This window comes from Coffea arabica, chromosome 1e (genome assembly GCF_036785885.1).
Source record: "Coffea arabica cultivar ET-39 chromosome 1e, Coffea Arabica ET-39 HiFi, whole genome shotgun sequence".
In the NCBI taxonomy this organism is placed as follows: Eukaryota; Viridiplantae; Streptophyta; class Magnoliopsida; order Gentianales; family Rubiaceae; genus Coffea; species Coffea arabica.
The window spans coordinates 23,821,881-23,836,285 of record NC_092311.1 but is presented as its reverse complement, the minus strand read 5'-3'; the positions used below and the strand labels follow the sequence as shown (position 1 = coordinate 23,836,285).

The 14,405-nt window shown below is 38.4% G+C and overlaps 2 protein-coding genes across 2 annotated transcripts; both read left to right on the top strand.

Moving 5' to 3' along the window:
* Positions 1–10,922: 10,922 nt before the first annotated feature.
* Positions 10,923–11,768, top strand: LOC113720281 (protein FAR1-RELATED SEQUENCE 5-like). The gene has a single exon (XM_027245201.2). It carries the CDS (start codon positions 10,923–10,925, stop codon positions 11,766–11,768), a length of 846 nt encoding a protein of 281 aa, XP_027101002.2.
* A 241-nt stretch (positions 11,769–12,009) lies between these two features.
* Positions 12,010–14,122, top strand: LOC113720279 (protein FAR1-RELATED SEQUENCE 5-like). Its single transcript, XM_027245199.1, has 5 exons — positions 12,010–13,023; positions 13,147–13,227; positions 13,395–13,466; positions 13,854–13,922; positions 14,051–14,122. The coding sequence occupies exons 1-5, from the start codon at positions 12,010–12,012 to the stop codon at positions 14,120–14,122; spliced, it is 1,308 nt and encodes a 435-aa protein (XP_027101000.1).
* Positions 14,123–14,405: the final 283 nt, after the last annotated feature.

Sequence of the window (14,405 nt, the reverse complement as noted above, 5' to 3'; positions counted from 1 at the left end):
GTTGTCCTTATATATATATAGTACGCGTTTTCTTTTTTTTTTTTATTTTCATTTTTGGTGAAAGAAGACGAGTCTAGCGGGTTCTTTTTTTATTTTGATTTTTTAAAATTTCGAATAGAGCGACCGTCTCAGTGTCTTTCCCACCAGGATACGGGGCAGGAGCGGTCCTCACAATAAAAAACGTGAGGAGACAAATGAGCCAAGTCAGCAAGGCTGAAGCAGGGCAGAAAAACGGCACCGTTCCAAATAAAAAAATGTTGACTTCCAAACGTGAGCAGACGGAGCAAACGGAAGAGAAGTAGATTTTGAAATTCAAGTTGAAATTTTGAATTAGCCGCAGAAAACAAAACTGAGGGAAGAGTCTTGGCGTGCTTCTGAAGGAGCTCTACTCTGACAGTCTGACCGACCGCTCACTGAAGGTAGAAAGCTGAAGTTCGAGGGGAATTCGACCTACTAGCTCTTTCTAGGTGAAGTGGGTGTAGTCTACTCTGATGAAAATAGCAATTGACAGAAAAGTGGGTGGAGAGGCAGGCGGCAAGGTGGAAGCAAACAGAGATGAAGCCAAGTTTGGACGGAAAATTGAATAGCAGAAGCAGCTATGGTCTTCAACTGGGTATAAGAGTATTGTATCTATTTTGAATGCAAACAGAGGAAGGACAAAATCTGGCTTCGTATTGTATATATTTTGAATGCAAACAGAGGAAGGACAAAATCTCACGAAGCCAGATTTTGTCCTTCAACTTAATAGCAGATGCAGCTACGCTCTCCGACTTCGGTGAAACGTGAAGCGTATTAGCAGACCAAGGTAACATGACTGAACCATGTCAGTAACTGTGGCCAATAATTTGTCACCCAAATGCACATCTGTTAAATGAAGGATGAAATTAGAGTCACTGAAGACATAATATGAAGATGATACAAGAATAGTGAAGTTGTACTGTATTTGCATGTGTGTACCGTATCTGTGTGTGTGTGACCATTTAGTTTTTCAGTGATGGACTATAAAGGGATAGTAGTTTTTGGAAGACCTAGGGGTATGTATTCAAGTAAACCATCGAACAGAATTAGGGAAAGATGAGAGAAACAAAGTCTGTTATTCTTGGTTTTGATGATCACGAAGTATTTTGAAATGTATCTAACCTTCTTCGATTATAAGTGTCTTTACATATCAAAGAATCAGGTATGAATAGGTCATGAAATGCATTTCAACCAAAAGAAGAAGCAAAAACAGGATACTCACGTCGGACGGCCGAAAGGAATCTGTCGGACGTCCGAAAGGATAAAGAGCATCAAGAAGGAAGCTCTGTCGGACGCTCGTGAGGAAGCATCGGACGTCCGGAAGGATCGGACGCTTGCCATCGGACGCTCATCAACCGCATCGGACGTCCGAAAAATTCCAAGCTAACTTGCCAACTCTCTGCCTACGATCGGACGCTGCGGTGTCGGACGATCAAGACGCATCGGACGTCCGAACGTCAACTTGGATGCCATCGGACGATTGGTTCGGACGATGATTTGATCGTCGGACGTCCGACAGCCCCAACGGCTAGTTGACTCTTCAGCTGCCTTCTATCCGTTGGAAGCATTGATGAAGCCCATTTCTGGTTCCCTTTAAAATCAAACTGGTCTGAACGAAGAAGGGACTTTTGCACACTTTGTTTACAAGATCTAGTGAGATATTTTAGATAGAAAATAGTCTCCAAAGCAGATTTGTTTTAAAGTGGTGTGAATTTCTGTTGAGCTTTTCTTTTGTGAGTGAAAGGATCTTTAGTGTAGCTCTGTTGAGGGTTTTCTGAGTGATTGTAAAACTTCTTGGCTTGACTAAGTGAGGCTTAGGGCAAGGAGGAAGTGCTCCCTCCATTGTACATCTAGTTGATCGACTTTCATCAAAGAGAAGTAGCTCTTCCTTGTGTTTGGTCTTCAAGTTTGGGTAAAGCTTGGTAGACACTTGGTTTGTTTCTCCATTTTACATTTCTGTTTAATAAAATCTTCATTGCTTATCTATACTTGCTTCTCCGATCAATATTGCTATTGTCTTCTAATCTACTTGGTTGATCATTACTAAAAAGGAAGGTAAATTTTCATTAACGAAAAAGTGCATAAACTTGGTTAAGATTTTAATCAAACCAATTCACCCCCCCTCTTGGTTGTCTGTGGGACTAACAATTGGTATCAGAGCTTGGTCTCCTTGAGATTAAGCTCTAACGGCTTGGAGTAAAGATGACAACCAGTCATGCTATGTTTGTTGAGGGGCAATCTGTTACTAGGCCTCCCATGTTCAGTGGCTCTAACTATGTTAGCTGGAAAGAACGAATGATTATTTTTTTGCAATCTATTGATATTGAACTGTGGTTTATTGTGAGTGAAGGACCGCATGAAGCTAACTTTCTTGATGCAGATACAGGGCTGCTTCGGCCAAAAATGAGAGCTGAAATGAATGCTCAAGACAGGACTAACCTCACATTGAATGCCAAGGCCATGAATGTTCTCTATAGTGCCTTAGATTCAAATGAATCAATTAGAGTGAAAGGCTGCAAATCAGCCAAAGAAATGTGGGATAAGTTAAGAGAAATCCATGAGGGGGGTGACAATGTGAGAGAACAGAGAAAGGCCATCTTGGTCACAAAGTATGAATCCTTTAAGATTGAACCTCTTGAGGATATTGACAAAATGTTTTGCAGGTTCACTGACTTGATCAAAGATCTCGAGGTGTTGGGCAAAGAGTACACCTTGGGAGAGAAGAACAGAAAAATTCTCAATGCATTGGGCAAAGAATGGGAAAATAAAGTGACTGCAATAGAAGAGGCTAAGGATTTAAGTTCTGTGCCTATTGAATCTATCATTAACTCACTAACCTCTTATGAGTTGAAACTGAAATCTAAAGTGCAGGAGGAAGAGGATGCTAGAGCAAAGAGAAACATTGCTCTAAAGATTACTCAAAGTGAAGATGATCCAGCTCACTTGGATGATGAAGATTCGGATGGTGATGATAATGATCTTGCTCTTATCACCAGAGGCTTCAAAAGAATTTTGAATAAAAGAAAGTTTAGAAGGGGAGGTCCTAGCAATCAATTCCAGAATCAACCATCTATCGCAAAGTACAAAGGAAAACAAGATTTCAACAAGAAACAGTTGGACAAATGCTTCGAATGTGGACAGATTGGACACTATGCAAATGAATGCCCCATGAAGAAGATGAAAGATGGAAAAGCTGATCGAAAGCCAAGATTCAACAACTTTCAGATTACTTGGAATGAATGCAACTCCGAAGGGGAAGTTGAAGAAGAAGAGGAATCAGCTCAAATGGCCTTCATGGCTATTGGAAATAATGAGGTAACTTCCACTCACTCGCAATCTGAAAGTGATGATGATGAAGATGATGATCTTGAATCTTTTGTTGAAAAGCTACATAATGCCTTGAAGGAATCTTATGATAAGAACAAGCTGTTAAAACAGAAAATTGCTTTTCTCATTCAAGAAAATACAAGTCTGGTTCAACAAAATAAACATCTAAAGACTGACAATGAATGCCTTGTAAGAGCCGGATGTGATGTTCAAAACGAGCTTGACAGAAAGATTAATATTTGTGAAATGCTGAAGGAAAGGCATGGTGATTTGAAGAAAAGAATGGACATCTTGGATGAAACTTTGAAATCAAGAAAACAGGATTTTCTCAAAAGAAACATGTCATCTACTCATCCTTCTGCTTGTCAAAGAACATTTGCTCACAACAAAATTGCACATGGCTTCACAACATATAGAAGAGGTGGATTGAGATATATCAAACCAGTACATGTTAAGAACTCTTTCATTATGTGTGATTTCTGTTGTCAAAGAGGGCATTTGAAAGGAGATTGCTATGTGAAAAGAAATCAGAACAAAGGGATGAAATGCATGTGGTTAGTTAGATACAATGCTAACTATTATGGACCCAAAAATTAAAATGGGTACCAAACACCTTATTTTTTCAGGAAAAAGGATCAAACAAGTCCAAATGGTTTATTGATAGCGGCTGCTCAAGGCACATGACCGGTGATCCCTCTCTATTCATAAAGCTGAAATCAAGATCAAGTGGAAAAGTGACATTTGGTGATGATGTGAAAGCTAAAACAATTGGAATAGGTGATGTTGGTAAGGATGGTGAAACTTTTGTTCATAATGTGCTCTTAGTTGATAACTTGGGTTATAATTTGCTTAGTGTTAGTCAATTGTGTGATAAAGACTTGAATGTGTTGTTTAGAAAGCATGAATGCATTGTACTTGATTCCAAATACAATGTTGTGTTCAAAGGTAAGAGGTTCAACGACATTTATATTGTGGTTCTTGATAAAATTGATTCTTCTAGCTTAACATGTCTTAAAGCTTCAAATGAAGATCCTTGGTTGTGGCATAGAAGACTTTGTCATTTTAACATGGAGTTACTAAAGGAAATTTCGAAAAAGGAGCTAGTTAGAGGCTTGCCAAAAATCAGTTTTGAAAAGGATAAAATATGTGATGCATGTCAATTTGGAAAACAAACAAAAGTTTCTTTTAAACCAAAGAAGTGTGTATCTACTTCCAAACCTTTAGAACTCTTGCATCTTGACTTATTTGGCCCTACTCAAATCTCTAGCTTGGGTGGTAAGAAATACTGTTTTGTGATTGTAGATGATTATTCTAGATACACTTGGGTAATATTTCTTGCTCATAAGGATGATGCATTCAAGAATTTCACTTCATTGTTTGCTAAAGTGCAAAATCTGCTTGGATTAAAAATTGTTAGAATTAGAAGTGATAATGGAACAGAATTCAAGTATTGTGGTTTTCCAGAATTTTGTGATCATAATGGCATAACTCATGAGTTTTCTATTGCAAGAACTCCACAGCAAAATGGTGTTGTAGAAAGGAAAAACAGGACTCTCCAAGAGGCTGCTAGAACTATGTTAAATGAATGTAGGTTGCCTAAATATCTTTGGGCTGAAGCGGTAAACACTGCATGTTATGTGATGAATAGAATTCTCTTGAGACCTATCTTAAAGAAAACTCCTTATGAGCTGATTTTTGATAAGAAACCTACAGTTGGTTATTTCAAAGTATTTGGTTGTAAATGTTTTATTTTGAATCTAAAGGAACATCTTGGTAAGTTTGATAAAAAATCTGATGAAGGAATATTTTTGGGGTATTGTGAAAATAAAAGAGGATACAGAGTTTTTAATAGAAGGACTCTTGTGATTGAAGAAGCTATACATATAACATTTGATGAAACCAATGATGATAATTCCAAAAGTCCGTGTGAGGATGATGATGTAGGTGTTCGAGCAGGAATGGAAAAGCTGTCAATTGGAAATGAAGGAAGTTCTAAACCAGCAGCAACTGAAATGGAAAATGAAGTTCATAATGATCAAGAAGAGGAAGATGAAGACAAAAATGATGATTCACTCAAAGATCTTCCCAAGGCTTGGAAATTCAGCCAAAATCATCCAAAAGAGCTTATAATTGGTGATCCATCCGAGAAGGTAAACACTCGTTCCTCATCTAGAAAATTGATTGACAATTTTGCTTTAGTGTCTCTTTTTGAACCCAAAAATGTCAATGATGCTTTAAAGGATGAAAACTGGATTTTGGCAATGCAAGAGGAACTTAATCAATTTGAAAGAAATGAAGTTTGGACACTTGTTGATAGACCTCAAAATCAGCCTATCATTGGCACAAAGTGGATTTTTAGAAATAAGTTGGATGATAAAGGTGTTGTTGTAAGAAATAAAGCCAGATTAGTTGCTAAAGGATATGCACAAGAAGAAGGAATTGATTTTGATGAAACATTTGCTCCCGTAGCAAGATTAGAATCTATTAGAATGCTTCTTGCTTTTGCTTGCTTCAAAGGTTTCAAATTGTTTCAAATGGATGTTAAAAGTGCCTTTTTAAATGGTTTTATTGATCAAGAAGTGTATGTGGATCAACCCCCCGGTTTTGAAAATACAAAATTTCCAAGTCATGTGTTTAAACTTTCTAAAGCTTTATATGGTTTAAAACAGGCTCCAAGAGCTTGGTATGAAAGATTAAGTGGTTTCTTGATTGAAAAAGGTTTCAAAAGGGGTGTTGTGGACACCACACTTTTTACTAAGCACGTGTTGAAAGACCTTCTTATTGTGCAAATATATGTTGATGATATTATTTTCGGTGCTACTAATGAGTATCTATGTAAGGAGTTTTCCACCACTATGCAAAATGAATTTGAAATGAGTATGATGGGAGAATTAAATTTCTTCCTTGGACTTCAAATACATCAAGCTCTTGAGGGAATTTTTATAAATCAAGCAAAATATACCAAGGAATTGCTGAAAAGGTTTGGCATGGAGGACTCAAAACAAGTTGGAACTCCAATGTGCACTTCTACAAAGCTTGACAAAGATGAAGAAGGTAATCATGTGGATGAAAAGCATTATAGAGGTATGATCGGAAGCCTACTTTATTTAACCGCAAGTAGACCTGATATTATGTTTGCTGTTTGCTTGTGTGCTAGATTTCAATCTTGTCCAAAAGAATCACATTTGAATGCTGTAAAAAGAATTTTTAGGTATTTGAAAGGTACATTAGACTATGGTCTTTGGTATGCTAGATCTAATGAGTTTGCTCTATATGGTTATTCGGATGCTGATTTTGGAGGTTGTCATGTGGATAGAAAGAGTACGAGTGGAACTTGTCATTTTCTTGGAAATTGTTTAGTCTCTTGGTTTAGCAAAAAGCAAAATGCAATATCTTTGTCTACAACCGAAGCGGAATATATTGCCGCTAGTGCATGTTGTGCTCAACTTTTGTGGATGAAGCACACTTTGAATGATTTTGGATTGTTGTATGACTGCATGCCTGTATTCTGTGATAATACTAGTGCTATAAATTTGACCAAAAATCCTATTCATCATTCTAGGACAAAGCACATAGATATAAAGCATCACTTTATTCGTGATCTTGTTCAAAAAGGTGAAATATGTGTAAATTATGTTTGTTCTAAAGATCAATTTGCTGATATATTTACCAAAGCTCTGCCATTAGATCAGTTCATTCATCTAAGATCAAAATTAGGAATAATCGAAAAATCATCCTAATATTTCTCAAAGTCTTCGGACGTCCGAAAGAAGATGAACGGACGTCCGATGATGTTCTTCAGCCATTTTCCAGAATTGCGCCTGTTCGGACGCAACTGTCGGACGTACAACTTCGTTCGGCCGTCCGACAGTGCAACGGCTCATTTGTTTTAAATCAACTTTCTTCCTCATTTGCTTCAATTTTTTTTTTTTATTTCCTCTCGGACGAAAACCCTCTCATTTCTCACTCTCAAATTCATACCATTCTGAAGCTCTCATTCCCAAATTGATTCAAACAAAACTTTTCCTGATTGATTGCGATTCATTTCTCCTAATTATTTCATCGAATCGCAAAACATTTCGAAAATTCCCAAATTTCCCTCAAAACCCTACTTTCTCATAACTGCTCTGTCAAATCTTGTTCAAGGACTTTGTGTCCCAAAATTTCTGTACGATTCACTTCCCTACTGCTGTGTGCATCATTTGCATTCCTCATTCCACACATTTCGCACAATGGTGAATCTAAGGGGAGGAAAAGTTACTGCCGGACGCAAGCATCCACTCAGGGATGAGGATGAGAGTCTTCCCACTGTCAAACGGACATCCAAACGCTTCAAAAGAGGAGCTATCAAGGGTCAAATGTCACGGCCTACACCACAACCCTCCTCTCAGCCTGAATCTGGACAGGGGACATCTTCTCAACCGCCTCCAAAATCAGCCCCTCCTCCTACATTCTTTGATGATGCTGCGAAAGACAAATACTCCTGGATATCCCAGAAGGGTATCATCCCTCAAAGAACTGTAAACCCCTCTGAATTTCGCTCCATAGGTTTAGAATCCATTCTGAGTCTATTTGCTTTCCAGAAATGGTCACATCTTATTTCTATGCCAAATGTCTACTATCCTGATATGTTGCATCAATTTTTTGCCAATCTAAGGAAAGGTTCTGACCCAACTGAAATATTTTCCAGGGTTAATGGGGTAGACTTAATCATTGACTCTGAAATTGTGAACTCCATTTTAAATACTACCATTGAACGTTTATGCAAAGATAAGATTGCTAATTTCTTTTCTTATGAAGAGCTTCCTACTGCTGCAAATCATTTTGATGGGACAAAAATGTTAACCTATTTCAAAAGAAGTTTTTCCTCACCTGCTGATGCTAAATTGAATGATCTGGCTCCTGTGAATTTAATTGCTTTTTCTATCATTTCAAACCTGCTTGTGCCCACTGATGGGCACAGAACTGATGCAAACAAAATGGAGTTGTACCTCTTTTATTGTTTTCAAGAAAAAATTCGTATTGATTTTGGTTTTGTCATGTGCAAGTTCTTACTTCGCTATGCCACTGATTCTCGCAGAAAATTGTCTTATGGAAAGTTTCTTCAAAAGATTTTTGAGTTTAACAAAGTCCCTATTCTAGGTGTTTGTCCTAAAGAAGCATCTTCTTATGCCTTTACAAAAGGGTATTTTGAAAGAAAAAATCTTGTTTTCAAAGATAATCTGTGGGCTTATAAGGGTGCATCTTCTAGTGAACTTAGGTCTAAGACTGCACATGATCCTTCACCCATTTCACTCACTCCCATTCACCCTAGGAAGTCTGCCACTAAAGCATCTTCCTCTTCCAGTGATGAAGTAATTGAGCTCCTTCGTGAACTCAAACAGCATGTTCTTCTTCTAGAACATGGTCTAATGCTCACTATGTCCTCTGAGCAACAAACTGCCTTCCTAGACAAAAAGAACCTCCTGTTTCCCCCCCCTGTTGTTGAGGAAGTTTCCCATGACAAAGAGTCACACCCCACTGATCCAAGTTCATCAATTCCGGATCCTGGTTCTTCAACCCCTGTGACTCCTCATGGCACCTCTACATCAGATAAAGGCAAGGCACCAGTTGAAGAGGCTGCTGAAAATGATGAAGAAACTGAAGAGGAGGATCTTGATCAATATCAGCTCTCTCGGAGGACACCTGGATCCACTTAGTTCATCATTTAGGACATTTGCATGTTGTTTGTCTCTTTTATGTTTTTGTAGTATTCAACAATGAATGTGTAATGTAATGGATATTTTAAGTTTCATTTTGGATGTCTAAGTACTGTTTTGATGGATGTCTGAATATCTTGATGAATGATTGTCTATTCTGCTTATGTGAATGTAATGAATTTGTGGATTGTCTATTCTGATATTCTGATGGTCTAAGTTTTGATGTGTGAATTTGTCTAAATTTGTGAATTTGTGGATGTGGTGATGTGATTGGTTGCCCGTTTGTGATGACAAAAAGGGGGAGATGGTTATGATTGATGATTGGTAATGTTAGGATATGTTGGATTGATTGTTTAAATTTAGATTGGCTGATATGCTTAATTGATTAACTCGGATGGGCAGCTTTGTGAGGGGGAGTTTTCCAAAATTTTCAAATTTTGTGATTCACTAAGACAGGGGGAGTTCTTGTCTATTTTGAAAGAGGAAGTTTTCATTGCAATCATAAAATTTCATTTCAAACCTTTGTTTTGTCATCATCAAAAAGGGGGAGAATGTTATTCTTGGTTTTGATGATCACAAAGTATTTTGAAATGTATCTAACCTTCTTCGATTATAAGTGTCTTTACATATCAAAGAATCAGGTATGAATAGGTCATGAAATGCATTTCAACCAAAAGAAGAAGCAAAAACAGGATACTCACGTCGGACGGCCGAAAGGAATCTGTCGGACGTCCGAAAGGATAAAGAGCATCAAGAAGGAAGCTCTGTCGGACGCTCGTGAGGAAGCATCGGACGTCCGGAAGGATCGGACGCTTGCCATCGGACGCTCATCAACCGCATCGGACGTCCGAAAAATTCCAAGCTAACTTGCCAACTCTCTGCCTACGATCGGACGCTGCGGTGTCGGACGATCAAGACGCATCGGACGTCCGAACGTCAACTTGGATGCCATCGGACGATTGGTTCAGACGATGATTTGATCGTCGGACGTCCGACAGCCCCAACGGCTAGTTGACTCTTCAGCTGCCTTCTATCCGTTGGAAGCATTGATGAAGCCCATTTCTGGTTCCCTTTAAAATCAAACTGGTCTGAACGAAGAAGGGACTTTTGCACACTTTGTTTACAAGATCTAGTGAGATATTTTAGCTAGAAAATAGTCTCCAAAGCAGATTTGTTTTAAAGTGGTGTGAATTTCTGTTGAGCTTTTCTTTTGTGAGTGAAAGGATCTTTAGTGTAGCTCTGTTGAGGGTTTTCTGAGTGATTGTAAAACTTCTTGGCTTGACTAAGTGAGGCTTAGGGCAAGGAGGAAGTGCTCCCTCCATTGTACATCTAGTTGATCGACTTTCATCAAAGAGAAGTAGCTCTTCCTTGTGTTTGGTCTTCAAGTTTGGGTAAAGCTTGGTAGACACTTGGTTTGTTTCTCCATTTTACATTTCTGTTTAATAAAATCTTCATTGCTTATCTATACTTGCTTCTCCGATCAATATTGCTATTGTCTTCTAATCTACTTGGTTGATCATTACTAAAAAGGAAGGTAAATTTTCATTAACGAAAAAGTGCATAAACTTGGTTAAGATTTTAATCAAACCAATTCACCCCCCCTCTTGGTTGTCTGTGGGACTAACAATACATTACAATCCGTATAAGTTAGTGTACATGGAGTTGTATTTGTACACAGATTGTCTTAGAGTAAAAGTAAGGTGATGTGAATCATTAATCATATTGATAGCGTAATAATAGAATTTGGTATACGAGTAATGTATGATTCATAACACATTATGAATGGTAATATACATTTATGTTGTCGTTTATGTACATACTATTCATGAAGTGTTGCAAATTAGGGTGTTTGATGCATAATTGGCAGGATCAGAAGTAATGGATTGCAGCAAATTGGCAGAAGATGGGACCCCTGAGTTGGGAATGGAGTTCAACAGCGAAGAGGATGCGTACAAGTTTTACAACAAATATGCCTTTAAAATGGGTTTTAGTGTACGTAAAGACTATCTGAATAAAGACAAAGACGGCGTGACCACGTCTAGGAGATATAGTTGCTGCAAGGAAGGTGTGAAGCGCAAGTACGAAGGTGATGTGATGCCAAAGAGGACACGAGCGCCGACGAAAACAGGGTGTGGAGCTAAAATGGTTATCGTGTTGTTTAGAGGAACAATGAAATACCGTGTGCATGATCTTGTTTTAGAGCATAACCATGAGTTGCACATTACTCAATGTGCGCACATGATGCCATCACAAAGAAAAGTGAGCGAGGCTCAAGGATTCCAAGCTGAAATAAGCGAGGACGCTGGGCTTTCATTGAAACAGAGCCATGAGCTAATGGGAAAGGAGGCAGGTGGGATGGGAAATGTGGGATATACTCGGGAAGACCTGAAACGATATCTTCGTACTCGACGGGAAAGGAGTTTGAAATATGGAGAAGCAGGTAGCATGCTGAATTATTTTCAAGAGCAAACACTCGAGAATCCATCGTTTTTTCATGCCGTACAGCTGGACTGTGAAGAGCAGATAACGAATATCTTTTGGGCTGATGCAGGAATGTTAATTGACTACAAATTTTTTGGAGACGTAGTCACATTCGACACAACCTACAAAACAAATAAAGAATACCGGCCACTTGGAGTGTTTGTGGGTTTTAACCAACATAGGCAAATTGTGATATTCGGTGCTGCCCTTATGTATGATGAGACTATAGATTCTTTCATATGAGTGTTTGGTACATTTCTAGAAGCAATGTACGGAAAGCGTCCAAGTACCATACTAACCGACCAAGATCATGCCATGGCAGCCGCTCTTTCAGTTGTTATGCCTGAAACATTTCACGGTCTATGTACGTTTCACATAAGGCGTAATTTTATGAAACATCTTGGCAATCACTACAAGGAAAATTGTGGGTGCATGCATGTATGAGTTTGAAGAAGTGGAACAATTCAATAGGGTGTGGGAGGCGATGGTGAAGAAACACAATCTTGAAAATAATGAATGGCTCTCCGGGTTGTATAGAATTCGTGATAAATGGGCAAGGTGCATGATGAAAGAAAGATGGACCGCGGGAATGCGAAGCACCCAACTTAGCGAAAGCCTAAATGCAGCAATTAAAAATCATTTGAAACTAGATCATGACCTTGTGCAGTTCTTTAGACATTTCAATCGGGTGGTTGATGAAAAGAGACATAATGAACTGATCGCAGAATATGAAATGAGGCAAAAGCTCCCCATGGTCGGGTTTAGGCAAACACCTATGCTTGTGCATGCATCAGAGACGTATTCACCAACCGTATTTGTTGCATGCCAAAATGAATATGGCGAGTCAACAGCTATGGTTATATTGAGACAACAAGATGCAGCGATGATTGTGGAGTTTGCGGTCATGAGGTATGATGGAGGACCTGAAAGAATAGTGGTATTCAATCGGAATGATCTAAGTGTACGTTGTAGTTGCAAAAAATACGAGAATGAAGGCATTTTATGTGGGCACGCGTTGAAGGTGTTTGATACTGTGGGCATAAAAATAATTCTTCCTGAATACATTAACAGGCGATGGACAAAAAGAGCTCGGGCTGGAGACTGTTTTGATCGGCGAAGACGGGAAGTTGTGGCTGATCCTAAAATAATGATTTCAACTCGTTATCGGGAGCTCGCTCCAGCCATGATTAAGGTCGCAACTCGAGCAGCAATGTCGGAGGACACCAGCAAAGTAGCAATCACTGTCATATCCGATTTGGCAAAGAGAGTTGAGCTCCTCCTCTCAGAAAGCGAAGAGCAACCTTTGCAAAATCAAAAAAATCTGAATATGGAGGAACGGGATAAAATTGAAATTGTGAATGAAATGGGGGAGGCAGTAGTCGCAAGAGGCATTAAAAAACGAGGCGGTGGGAAGAAAAGTAGAGTGATGCGAAGTTGGATCGATAAATTTGACAGAGTAAAAAGAAAATCTATATTATCAAGAACTACACAGACTACGGTATGGATCAAATTTTGGTACTTGGGGAACATTTATGCTAAAACTAAGTTATCGTTATACTATTAACTAAAGTTTAGGTATCATTCATTATGAAATAATACTATTGCCGTGTCAATTCTGTAGGTCTCAGAATCGGAGCCGACATCGGTTTCATTTGAGGAATACATGTTTATGGGATGTCGTTCATCTACTGACTCTGTTTCGGTTAGTATAAAATGGACATGACTGTTGCTTTTATTTGGATGTTTCTAACAGCATAAATAGTTACATTGATGTTACATTGTGTGAAAATATTGTTACAGCCGTCATTCCTCCTGATATACCTATTTTGTTTGTCTTATACAATGATTTGGCCCATACGAAACTCATAGACGCATTCAATGAGTCAGACAGTGAATGGCCCTCCAAACGCTGTTGCTCCCGATATCGATGAAAGTCAAACGGTATGCATACATTTAGTAGTTAAAATAAAGACCTTCTTGTTCGTGTAGTTGAGTTACTTTTTTTTCTTTAATTGTAATGGTGGGCACCCGAAAGCTGTCAAATCATGCAAATTATGTAGTTAACGTATGCTCGCTTTAATAACATATTATTTTTTATTATTCCAAGGTCCACCGTTTGACTAATCAGGGGCCTCCTGCAAATGTCCCTACAGAATAGATGCATCCCAGATTTTCTATTTTTTCCAATCATAACTCCTTCAGAGATGTCTTAATGGTCTGATATATCATTTTTGTTATAATGTCTAGTCTAATTTAACTTTATAAGTGAGCAATATAGGTACTGGTAATAATTTGTTGACAGTCGATTACTTATACCATATAATGTAGGAGGAGCGTGGGGCAATTTCAACACACTGTGATGTTGATGCATATCATGTATTTGCACTATCACCTCAGGTGACAAACTTTTATCTTTACAGCAAATATTTATGTAATGTTATTAATTGGAGACTTGGATATCGTATATCATTAATCGTATGTTTCATTAATAATATTTGCTGATTTGCCATCGTTACGCATTTCAGGGAAGAAATAACACCCAGGGATTGCAACTACGCGTTGATGTCGCTTCCCCCGAGAAGGAGGTTGATAAATGATGTTTAACTATACTTTTTGAACGACACATTAAGTGGTTGTCCCAACTTGGGAATGCTGCATATGTACGTTACAAGCAGTTAATAAGCTGTTACAACTTATTGACGAGGTTGTACAGGCACCATTGATGGACCCTCTTTTCAAATTTAGACAAGTGGATTACTATTGTAATCGCATCTAGTGTTAGTAGTCATCAATAGTTTGTATTGGGTTGTATAAACTTGTTAGAAAATTATAAAGTTGGTAGAAAATTGAAGTAACAATTTTACAATAGAATTGAACGTG